The following is a 13,693-nucleotide window of genomic DNA, read 5'->3' as shown; positions in this document are numbered from 1 at the left end:
ATTTTTTAATTTAGTTTAGTTTTAATATTCGTAAATAATATATAGAATTATTACTAGAATATCATCAATTTTATTTTGGTTATAACTGGAAATATTAATAAGCGTCTTTGAAATCAGTAGAGAAATTTCATTAAATGGACTGCAAGTATTTCAGTTTAACTGAAGTAATTTTTAAAACTCTACAGAGGAATAATTAAATAATTTTCAGTGTCAAAAATATTGACAGTTAGGCTGAAAATTAAGAATCCAAAAACTCACTTTTCAATTTCTATCCAGTTTTGCAAAATCATATACTTTAATATAACTTTTGATAATTTAATAGTTAGATTAATGTTGAATTAAATAGTTAAATTCATTTGAAAAGAGTTGTAGAACTTATTGATTAACTGTGTCATATTACGAATGCCTTTTTTTTAGAATAATGTTCATTTAGATTACTCGCTGATTAATAATTTAGTAATAACTAACATAGTTTATTAATATGAAATTTTTTTTACAATTTATTGATCTAATGTGAGCTTTTAAATATCATGCTGAACATTTGAATTACTAATTTATTTTATTAACCTTTGTATTTTTAAATGCATTTCAAAATTCCAAAAATCGCTTAAAAGTTTCATTTAAAAGTAAAAAAAAAAAAAAAAAGAAAAGAAAAAAAAAATAGGGCACTCAAAAATAGAGTTCCATTAAAAAAAAAAAAAATAGGGCACTGCAAAAATTATAAATGTTAAATAATTAAACATTTTTTTTGATTCAGTTCAAGTTCTCAGTCAAGTTAAATAAAGTATATTTATAAATTTGCAAACTAGTAGTCCATGCTTAGCATAACCATTAAAATCTCAATTGATTTAAGAAAATAATTGTGAAGAAAGCCAATAAAGAAAAGAGTTCATTGAATAAAGGTAAATATTTAACACTAAATTGCCCAAGGAAGTCGTTTTGATTGCTTTTTAATTTCAATTAGAAAAGCAATGATGTTATATAATAACACAACTTCTTAGAACTTTGTGACTTTTTGAACAACATATAATTTTTTAAAATTGTTAATATTTACTAATAAATTGCTTATAACTGTAAATAATATAAAAAATATTAAAAATTAATTTCCGACAAATTTTTAGAGAAATTCTTTCATAATGCAGTCATTTTGACTGCTTTTGGGCATTATAGGTAAGTTTCAGTCTTTCTAGAGTGGAAAGAAACATTTAGAAGCTAATTATAGTTAACAAATTAAATTTTACATTGGAATGAATAAATTGAAGTTTTTCGATTGAATTGAAATTAGTTTTACAGATCAAATTTAAAATTTTTTAAAACTATTTTTACAAATTTAATTAATTTTAATTTTCAAAATTAATGTTCCCGATAAAAAAAATAGAGAGTTAAATAAAATTTACTTTTCTTGTTAATTACAATAATCTTAAAAAAATGTAAAACTTAATAAACTTAAAATAAACCTAATAAACTTAAAAAGTTTAAAAAAATGACCTAATATTGGAATAAGACATGTAATGCAATGACAGTTTTAAGAGAATTGAATCGGATGAAAGATAATTTAAGAAACATTCGGAAGTGAATGACAATGATTCACTTCGATATCACAGATTAGGTCAAAATAAAGTGTTTTATAGTAATTAACAGGTGTTATATATTTTGTTTTAGGTTAAACTAAACAATTTAGCACCATAGCATACTACTTACGAATAAAACAAAACACTCAAATATAGTAGGCGATATGCTTGTTGTAGGAATATGCAGTTTTTTTTTTGGTTGAAAAGTGCCGTCAAAAGTGTTGTAATACAACAATTTTATGTAAATACAGCCCTTAATAAATATTTGCATTAAATCCCTCGTCTTCTGGATTTTGTTAAAAATTACAAGGCTAGTCGTAATCCCCCCCCCCAAAAAAATGGCTCAACGACGGTTATAGAATTAAATATAAAATGTAGAAAGAATATGAAAATATTGATCAATTATAAGAAAATCTATTCCTATAATTGATCAATATTTTCATATTCTTGAAGAGAACATAAATATTTACTGTTTATTTCTTGAATTTTTTTTTTTATCTGAAATTACATGTTCTATCTATTCTTTTCAGTGAAAATAATACCTTATCTATAAGTTAAAATTTCTGGTTTCGTCTTTCATAATTTGCTATAACTAATTTTTTTCCTTAACCTTTTTTAAAATTTTTTGCAGTCAGTTTTCTTATGAGGGTCCAAAGGTGATATGATTTGGTAATTATTTTCGACATTATTATCCGTGATCAAAAACAAAAAAAAATTTTTTTTTCTGAATAGTTCAATTTTTTTTCTGAATCAATACCAATTATTATTCAGTCTTTTGTAATAAAAAAATTACTAAAACTTTAAGTGCAATTAGTTAAATTTAAAATGAAGCCTTCATTAAAATTTCAGATGCAAATATCAAAATTGAAAAATATTTCATAATTGTCGTTTAATTTTTAAAATACTAAATTAGATAAAAATGTGTTTGCCAATTAAAACATTATATCACCTACGCCAGCGAAATATAAAAGTATCTATAAAACAAATTATAAATCAATAAATTAATTTGAACACTATAAAAATTTGTGGTCAATAAACTTTTTCTACGCTGTCATTAAATCTGAGAACAACTTAATCACATGAGTTTTGTTCATACGATTAACTGCGAAGAAAAATTTAATGTCCATAAATAGTTTCATTAATGAAGTTACATCAAATATTCTTTTACTTAAAGACACAATAACAACCTTCTTTCAAATCGTTACGCAAACCAGAAATGGATTTTTTTACAAACCCTTATTTGGGTGAAGAAATAGAATACAAAATTCATTGTGCCGCACGAATTTTCAATTTATGAATGATCAAAAACTAAAATTTTTTGAATGCGTCGTCAAGTTCTAATTGTACCGCAGACAGTTGGCAGCTTTAATTTTGATTCTTATAAGGAATACTTTCGTTTTAAAAGGCAAAAGATTAAATTTAATAGTCAGAAATAAAATTCTGTTAAGAGTAATGGAATTTGCAATTTTTTATTTCTTCTTTTATATGATAATTAGAATTTCTTATGGTATTTAGAATAGGAAATTTTTATTATTTTGGCTGAATTAAAACGGGAAATTATTTGTAATCTATGTGTTTAATATAGTAGAATGGATTCTTAAGACTGCAGGCATTTAACAAGTTTTAAATGATTTACCTCGTTTTTTCCTCTTTTCATTCTTTTTTTACTGAAGCTTAGATTTTCTCAAGAGAACACTTTCTTAGAACAACACTCAGAAAGGTCGATAATAACATCTAAAGAATTGCGTCATAAACTTTTGAGAAACATTTCAAAGAAAATACTTTTCGAAACATCAGTATAAAAAGAATTCTAAAACGCAGCTCTCGCCATAGCAACGCATGCAATGACGACGCATGCGCTCTATTACACTTGAACACAGTTGAAAAGTGTGATGACGTCCAAATAAAGTGCGCACGCCATCAAACCCTTTTTAAAGCAATTTTAATTAGAAAACTTTAAAAAACTGGAACAAATTTACATAATTTTGAAATCGTTATGATATTTTGAAGCGGAATGATTGATGGAAGTTTTAACTCTGATAAGGTATTAAATTATTTATAATATTATTAATATTACTTAATTAATAAGAGTTATTTACAACAGTATTTAAAGATTAAACTACTTAAAATAAGGTATTTATAATATTATAAATATTCAATAGAGACTTAAAACTGTTTTTCTGCTTTTAAATATTATTTTTTGGGCCCTGAAAATTCCTGAACAAAACAATGGTATTCCTAATGAGTTTTTTCAATTGTGGTGAAATTCCTGGATTCAAATTTTTAGAATTTTTTAAGAGTTTCCAAAAAAAAAAAAGTTAATTATTTCTTTTTCAGATCGATATCTTAAAAACTAGGAACATAAAATCTGAATAGCCTGATTATTAACTTCTTATTTAGAGTCCAAATTATTAGACTGAAGCATGAGATCCAAAATCTTAATTATCAGGTGATACAGCTTAACTATTTTTAAGCAGCTGAAACCGGTTTGCACTTGTTTATGATTGTGTATCAATTGGTAATACAATACGTTAAAAAATAAATACAAATAGGAAGTATATAAAAATTCTCCTGAAGAAAATCCATGACATTGAATATAAAAGTATTGAATATAAACTCGTGCTGAACATATATTTATTAAATAAACTGCAGTTCCTCTAATAATTGGGTCCAATTATTGTAATATAATACCTGATATAATAAATATTTTATATTTATATAATATATCGTCCAATCGTCTGATTTACATTATAGATCGTCTAATTTAACCCATTGATACACGAACGTAAACAAGTGCAAACCGGTTTGAATCACGTAAAAAAAAAAAAAAAAATAAATAAATAAAGCTGTATAGAGTATCACGATTCAGATTTTGCATAGAATCTTATAGTGCGTCTCATAATTTGTCCAGGGACTGTACAGCCAAAAAAAAAAAAAAAAAAAAAAAAAAAAAAAAAAAAAAAAAAAAAATTCTGATTTATAAATAACAAGGGGACGACACTTTTCAACCATTCTTTAAAAGCCGATTATTTAAATACACCTAGTTTCAGGAAATGACATGAAAAGATTGGAATGTTTTGTGCATCATTCAGCAATAAATATAAACAAACAATAAACATAAACAGTTTTTTTTTGTCACGCATTCTTTTAAGTAACAATGTTTGTTTGTTTTTCTCATCATACATAAATATTCAATCTAGCAGCAATAAGTACACTTACATGATTAAAAAGGATTTTTAAAGCATGCAGACAAAATCTCTCTATTTCGCATCTTTTGTGATCAGGTGTGCAAACAGTTCACTTTTTTACCAATTACAACTATTCAAAATAGAATACCAATATCTATCCATTATTATTATAAAAATAAAGTATTTTAATATAAACATTCATACAGTTTTAAAAATTTTTCTAATTTTATGTATATGGCTGTTTTTTAAAACATCTGTTTCGTTTAAAGTAGAGTCTTAATATTCATTCGATTATTTAAGTCTTTACTTTTTGCAAAAATAAAATTTATTGTAATATAGACGAAATAATTTTTTCTTATAAATAGATATTTATTATTAGACCTTAGTTGATATTTATTCTAAAAAAACACGTTTCAGTAAAAACTACCTACATAGAAGTAAAAACTAGTTGATAGAAATTTATAATCATTAAGTTTATATTTGATTGCTCGCAAATAAAAAAAAAAGAAAGCATTAGAAACTGGCTTTGAAAGTTAAAAAAAAAAGTTAATGTGCTCAAAGATACAACTTAATTTCAATTGGATTTAATTTTTTAAAAATAAATTTGTAATTAATTTGTAATTGACTTTTATTAATTAATCTTAATAAGAATTAATTTTTTAAAAAATAAATTTTTAATTAATTTAAATTTATTTTAATTAATAAATTTTATTCAGATTTTTTTAAAAATAAATTTGTAATTAATTCTTAATTTTAATTAAGTAATTTTAATTCGATATAATTTTTGTAAAAATAAGTTCTTAATTTTCAATTAATTTAATAATTTACTAATTTTAAATAATTTTAATTAACTTTAATTAATCTTAATTATTTTTCAAGATACTTTCAGTCATGGTTTTTATAATGGCAGGAAGAAGTATTAAAAATTTCCCAGAAAATAAAGACTCTCTCTAGAATAGGAACTGTTAGCACACCTCATTTGGGGGGGGGGGGGAGCATACAATGATTGAAATCAATTGCAAATGGATGGGGGGGGGGAAGATTTAAAAAGATCCCTATAGAGTATATAATGATTAAAAATGATTTTTTTCCGCATACAAGAGTTTCCAAAAAATTGACGAGCACTTCCATATCGTAATGGTGTAAAGGATGGGACGAGAGTTTCTTGGCTTTTGATAAAAGGGACTCACAGGCGTATTTTTATTGTCTTTTGGGTGGGTCATTCATCCAAATCCATTGATGCATCTTTCCTTGGCGTCTTCAGTAGCGTCCTCTTGCCCACCGCAGCAATGCATCGGCTAAAACATCTAAATGAGCTTTCGTCTGAAAAGAAAAAAGAAGATCAAATATTTTGAACATGTATGAAGAAAGGTACGGTTTGTCTAAATTGGCTAAATAACAATCTATTTAATTGTTATTTTATAATATTAAAACAAAAGAGTCAAATAACAATGAATAAGATTGTAAATGAAACAGTGAGAAAACCCCCACCACCTAAAACGGTTAAATAACAAGAACCCATGAAGCAACTCAGTTCCCTGCAACTGCGTACATGTCATTATTGAGAGAGCTGATCTCATGATTGACAGAACGGGGGTTCGAGTCCCAGCGTTGACATTCCCTGTAACACACTCTCCAATGCCCATTCTCTAAAGAGATGTCCAGTTAAGTTTCTTTCTTTACGGTTTTGAAACCATGGTGGCTGTAAAAGGTAAAAATACCGTACAGTTTTGCAATGAAGATTTTATAATCATACTAGTTGTAAACGGTTTCAAAATCGTGAAGAAGAGAAATATTCTTTACCAGTTAATCAGATGGGTAGGTTATTTTACCATGATTTTAGAATGAAAACTCTAAAGTGAGAACTCCATTTATCGGTGACTATGGTAACGAGGTATAACTATTTCAAGTGGGTCATTGTTTCAGACATCGAGATAATATATTTTCTGCCTGCCCTTGAAGGAAAAGAAGCCCTCCCTGAAATGCACTGTTTTCATAGCAGCATCGGACATAGCATGGCGGGCGGAGTTCTAACCGTAGACAAACTATACAGACATTACATAACCGTAGACAAACATTTGTTATTGTATTGACCCAAAACAAAATGTGAAGTTAGAAAATTGATAGGACATTTTATGTTTTATTTTTAATTAAGAAGTTATTTCTGAAAATGGTATACACTTGAGATTATTTATTTATTTTAATAATCATTGTAGCATTTTGTTATTTCCTCAAACTATGGTTTTAAAAACATTATTTATTAGCCAATATTTTTATTTTATTTTCATTCAAACACTTTAAACACTCGAAGATTAATAACGAAGATTGTAACAATTATTTGTATTTTATATTACGATATTCCAACACCTTTCTAGATTTTGCACATTTGTTAGCATTTTTGTTTTGTCCATATCCTAGTTCTTATTTTTATTTAATAATCGTCGTTCAACAGCAGACAAAATTTTTGGGTTTATGTTTACTAATGTTCAACTCCGTTACCTTGTAATTTTGAACCAAATCCAGAAGACAAGGGAACTCCTGGATCAAGTATTGGGAGAAATTTGCCTTCGTGAAGAACTTTTTAATGGGTTACATGGAGACCACGGTTAGCCTAATGGCAAGGGGATCCGTCTACCACTAAGGCACGTCAGAACTGCGGTCGGTGCAAGCCGGATGCGAGTTTGGAAGGCCATCAAATGAAATATAATAAAATTCCTTCTTCTTAATGTGAATTATACGGCAACAGGTTTCAAAAATATTCCTTGAAATGTGAATTATAGGGCAGTAGGTTTCGCGTAAAGAAGCACTCACTGTAATGAAACGCAGATGAAGTAATGAAGACTCCAGGAAATGGGGCCATTACTGAGGGCATAATAACTGTTTTGGATCTTTTCGAGAAGGCTTTAATTTTACAACTTGGGAGAACTGATTTCGAAACCAAGACATTTCAAATCAGTTAATTGTGTCCTCTCGGGGATGCTTTCAAAAAGAGATGATGTTAGGCAACTTTTTTCCAGGGATTTTTTATAATAAACTAAACTCTTAAGAAAATAATGTTCCAATAAGAAATAACTTTGAATTTTTCAAATAAAGATGATACTATATTTTTTGTCGATAAATATGTAAATTGACATTTAATATCACAATTCTTAGGTCACTTATCTTAAACTCTTAGAAATTTCTAGAAAAAAAATGGTTAGATAACAATTTATTGAATAGTTATTTCACGATATTCAATCAAAAGAGTCAAATAACGATAAATAAAATAGTAATCAAACAGTGAGAAAAATAGTTTATTAACTGCTTTCACCTAATACGGTTACAGAATTTTATCGCAAGACCACCTAATGAACTGTGTACACATCATAGCAGAGCGGGCTAATCTTATGACTGGCAGAACTGGGATTCGAAACCACACTATTTCAACACAAGAAGAATTTCAAGTGTCCGGCACTCTCCATTACCTTACGAAAAGCTATGTCTAGTTAAATATATATATATATTTTTTTACGTTTTTGAAAAATGCTAGATGGTTAACCGTGTAGTTTTGCATTTATTGTTGCATAACCATACTATTTGTAAATGGTTACGAAACAATAAAGATAAAAAATATTCTTCACCGTAAGCGGTTAATCGGATGGACAGACAGCTGTCATTTTTGAATGAAAATTCTAACAGGGTAGGTGATGAACTTTGCTATAAGATACTGAGCATACTGTATAAGATACTGTATATAAGTACTGCTATAAGATACTGATTTAATTGGTTTTAATAGTAATGTTTTTAATTGTTTTACAATATTGTTCTCTTGTAATTTTTGCACGTTTATCTTTTAAATTGCTCTCTTAAATTTTTCTTTTATATTTATTAGAAATTTTTAATATATTGCTGTTTTAATGTTTATCACCTTACATGATTTTAGCTGTTCTACGCCCGCCATGTTCATGGGCTGTTGCCATGTCTGATGTGTATTTTATGTAATTTATGTTTGTACTGTTCTCTGGATTTTTTTTTTTGATTTTAATAAACATTTACCCGTATGCCCTAAATAAGGGCGGGTCGGGGTAAATTCTTCCATAAGATACTGAGCATGGTTCGCGATACTATCGTAACAGAAAATTTTCCAAAATTTTATTTCCCGCGTAGACATGATGTATATATTTAATTTCTTTGACAAAATGTTTCATTCTTTAAACTGTAAATCACAATCGTGTTCAAGAAAAGTAGCAAAATTTCTTTTGTTCATAGTTAAAATTTCTTTATTACCCTTTTTAATAGTTTTAAAAACATAGATTGTACTAAAACTAACCCATTTACCAAAATATAAAAAAAAAAGATTTCAATTTTAGTATATTCATGCATTTTTTTCGCATATTCATGTATTCATAACTTTCACTTCTAAATAGTTTGTATTTATTCAATAGTTGCTTAAATTAATAATACACTGTTAGAATTTTCATTCTAAAATCATGGTAAAAAAACCGGCAGCAGTCTCTCCATCTGACTAACCGTAAAGTTTACGTTAAAGATTATTTTTCACCTTTACGGTTTTGATTAACGTTTACACCTAGTACGGTTATAAGATCATGATTACAAAACTATGCTGTTTTTCAACCAATTACAGCTACCATGGTTTCAATACCGTATGAAAAGAAATTTAACTGGAGCTCTCGTTAGATAGTGGTCATTGGAGAGTGCAGGACACTGGAAATTCTTCATGAGTGTTAAACGGAATGTCAACTCCGGGACTCCAACCCCCGTTCAATCGGTCATGAGTATATTTCTCGGCTATAATATGCAAGGAACTAAGTAGCTTCATTAGGTGGGTGCAATAAAATTTTTGTTATTTAACCGTTTTAGGTGAAATCAGTTAATTAACGATTTTTCTCACTGTTAATGGTTTCCTTGCCATCTTATTTATAGTTATTAGACTGCCTTGTTTAAATGTGGTAAAATAACTATTAAATAGATTGTTACTTAGCCATTTTCCGATAAATTTTTAACAGTGTAGAAAGATTCAATTGGAAAAATACACTTATTTTTCCAAAAATAGGATATCTAACTTTAAATCTTTTACAATTTCTTCTCATTGATAAATGAAACCAATAAAAAAAGGGGAACAAAAGTATAAGAGCTCATCGGAATACAAGTGAACCAAGCTTTCCCCTTTGAGGTAAAACGCAAATTTTTGTTCCCTAAAATGGGTTTTTATTATTATTTTGAAAAGGGAAAAAAAAAGGATATTATACTGCTGAATGATTTGTGGAGTAAACTCATTGTTATGCATGGGGAGGAATCTTTCGTTGGGACTCTAGAATTGCAAGTAGGTCTAAAAAGAGGAGAAAATGTCAAAGACTATTCGAACGCTAACTTTTTTGTGTTATTCGTAAAAGGTATCGCAAAGAATTATCTGTGAAATACACGAGCGTCTTTTTTACTATGTAGAACTACCACACAGTATTAAAAAGGTTTACTTAGTTTTTCTTGGTCAGAATTAAACAAAAAAGTTCAGAATTAAACATGCATAGAAATTTATTTATATTTATATAAATTTATTTATAGTTTCAATCCAACTAAAATAAAAACAATACTCTGAATTATTATACTAAGCAAAAGATATAAATGAATTGAATAGTAAATAAACTTATTATTATTTTCAGTAGAATAAAAGTTATAAGCTGAAAGCCAATATTTATTCTTTAAATTTTTTTAAACGTTTATTATCGAAATGGATCATAAAATATAAAAACAATGCATAAAAAACATGGATAGAAATTTATTTATATTTATATAAATTTGTTTACTGTTCTAACTAAAATAAAAACTCTGCACTGAATTATTATAATATAAATGACGATTAAGATATAAATGAATTGAATAGTAAATAAACTTATAATTATTTTCAGTCGAATAAAAATTATAATCTGAAAGACAATCTTTATTCTTTATAATTTTTTTTAACGTTTATTGTCGAAATGGATGATAAACTATAAAAACAATGCATAAAAAACATGGATAGAAATTTATTTATATTTATATAAATTTGTGTACTGTTCTAACTAAAATAAAAACTCTACACTGAATTATTATAATATAAATGAAGATTAAGATATAAATGAATTGAATAGTAAATAAACATATGATTATTTTCAGTCGAATAAAAATTATAATCTGAAAGACAATCTTTATTCTTTATAATTTTTTAAACGTTCATTCTCGAAATGGATGATAAACTGTATAAAACCAATAATAATAATAATAATGTTTTGTGAAATTTAAAATCCTGAATGGCGCCAGAGTGTCTAATAAAAATAAAACGTTTTATCATTTTTTTTAAATAAATCGTTCGAAATGTATTTACTTCATTATCTTTAAACCAATTAAAGTCAACAGCATATTATGATTAAGTTATGTTGAAAAGGCGTCAAACCAATTAACTTCTCTCGTCTGTTCGTAAATTTAATTCCATTTCTCTTCTACGAAATTAGGTAATGGAATGAATGCGTTATTGATTTTGCTTTACTCGCATCTCTTGAATATCAAATTGATTTCCTTTTAATCATACAAAAAGTTATTTGCCAAAATATTTAGGAAGAATAAATTATCTTTGCTTTTTCTGTTTTGTTTGGGGACAAAGCTTTTATTTTATCGTGTTCCAACCAATTTTATTCAATTTTTTTTTCTCTAAAGAAGCTACTTTCTGCTTTAGAGAGCACTGTTAGAATTTTCATTCTAAATTTATGGTAAAATAACCGGCAGCAGTCTGTCCATCCGATTAACCGTGAAGTTAACGGCAAAGAATATTTTTCACCTTCACGGTTTTGAAACCGTTTACAACTACTATGGTTACGAAATCATGAATACAGAGCTATACTGGTTTTTTAACCATTTACATCTACCATGGTTTCAAAACAGCAAAAAAATTTAACTGGACATAGGCTTCTCGTTAGTGGGCATTGGAGATGTGTGTTTAAGAGAATGGAGGTGTCAACGCTGAGACTCAAACCCTGTCGGTCATGAGATGAACAGCTATAATATGTGCGCAAGAAACTAAGTTGCTTCATTAGGTTGGCTTAGTGGGTGCAATAAAATTTTTGTTATTTAACCGTTTTAGGTCAAAATAGTTAGTAAACGATTTTTCTCACTGTTTACTAGTTGTATTACGATCTTATTTATGGTTATTTAAATGTTTTGTTTAAATATGGTAAAATAAGAATGAAATAGATTGTTATTTGGCCATTTTTTCGAGAAATTTCGTAACAGTGTGTCAAAAAATAAGCAACAATTACCAAGCCACAAATTTAAAATTACGAAATAGATAAATAAAATTTTTTTTTCAAAAACTAATCTCGTTTTAAATTTTTTTTAAAGAGAAAGATTTTTTTAATGTTTAATTTATTGTTTACATTTGACCATCCTATTCCAGTCATTAATATTCCATTTTTCTGTACGACATAAAAATATAATTATATTAAACTATTTCTCATTGTTGTCGGTAAATTCTCCAGAAAAATCATAGCATGGAACCCTTGATTAACAAGAATGATTTAGGTTTCTTGGTTGTAATAAAAACTGTTTGATAAATGTTATAGATACTATTTTTTTCTATATACTGTAATAATATTTAAATAATATTATACCTATATAATACTATTTTTTTTTCTTGAAAAATATTTCTTTTTCCCCTCATTTTACTGTATTTGAATGTAATATTATTTTACGATCTGTTTTCAATAGAATGCTCTATTATCATCACAAACCAATTCAATGCATGTATCAATTTCGGGTTTACGACTGTTTATGTTCAAATCCTTGCAATTTTGAACTCAATCCAGATCAATCATCCTAGCTCCTAGATCAAGCATTGGGAGAAATTTGCTTTCGTGCAGGACTTTTTGATGGAACTAACTCGCACTTGCGTTACATGTAGAGGAAAAACACGAAAACCTCTCACTGTTCGTCTAACGGCAAGGGGACTCTAACCCATGATCTGTCTACCACTGAGGATATTTTACGTCAGCACTGTGATCGGTGCAAGCCGGATGAGGAATTCGTATCGACCAGCCATGGCTGGGATTCGAACTCAGTTCACTTCATTGTATGACGAACACTCTTTCCCCTAAGTCAGCACGACTCTGGTTTACATTATATATATTTATATTTATTTATATCCGTCGTTGAACAGTCGACCCATTTTTTTTTCGGTTTACGACTACTAATGTTCAACTACGTAGCCTTTGTAATTTTGAACCCATTCCAGAAGACAAAGGGAACTCCTGGATCAAGTATTGGGAGAAATTTGCCTTCGTGGAGGACTTTTTAATGGAACTAACCAGCATTTGCGTTACATGTAGAGGAAAAACACGAAAACCTTCCACAGTTAGCCTGACGGCAAGGGGACTCTAACCCATGATCCGTCTACCACTGGGGATATTTTTACGTCATCAGTGTAATCGATGCAAGCCGGATGTGGAAGTCCATCGCTGGGATTCGAACCCGGTTCACCTTGAGTCATCGCGGCTCTTCAATGAAGAACATGACGTCACCCTTCTTTAATAAAATGTCTCAAATTGAAATACATTTTAAAACTTGCAGTGAATGACACTCGATGTTTACAAACATTAATTCATTCATTAAACTGAATTAATTAATTTTATAAGGGAGAAAAATTTCTCTTTGTTAACCAAAGTAGGACAGTTTTCAAGAAATGTTTCCTAAAACACACAGTTGGGACATAATAAGTAGACATCCACTTGAGTAAACCACTGTTTTCTTGAATTTTTTTGATTTTACTTGACAATTATTCTTTTATAGGTCAAGAAAACTGTTCTATTAAAAACATTTTAACTAGTTTTAAAGTATACTTTTAGGTGTTACTATAACAACAGTGATGTTATTACAATACAGAACATTAAAGTAAAATCCTCTGCAATG

General features: G+C 27.9%; 1 protein-coding gene across 1 annotated transcript in view; it reads right to left on the bottom strand.

The window, feature by feature from the left end:
• Window positions 1–5,791: 5,791 nt before the first annotated feature.
• The window catches only part of LOC107453082 (uncharacterized), a 157,036-nt gene continuing 149,134 nt past the window's right edge, over window positions 5,792–13,693 (bottom strand). Inside the window, exon 3 of the mRNA XM_016069762.4 lies at window positions 5,792–6,082. Within this exon, the coding sequence (XP_015925248.1) occupies window positions 6,020–6,082 (63 nt within the window). The 3' untranslated portion in view covers window positions 5,792–6,019. The remainder of the gene's footprint in view (window positions 6,083–13,693) is intronic.

Source organism: Parasteatoda tepidariorum, chromosome 7 (genome assembly GCF_982258835.1).
Source record: "Parasteatoda tepidariorum strain Cologne lab strain chromosome 7, Ptep-v5.0, whole genome shotgun sequence".
Lineage (NCBI taxonomy): Eukaryota > Metazoa > Arthropoda > Arachnida > Araneae > Theridiidae > Parasteatoda > Parasteatoda tepidariorum.
This window is presented reverse-complemented; position numbering and strand designations above follow the sequence as displayed.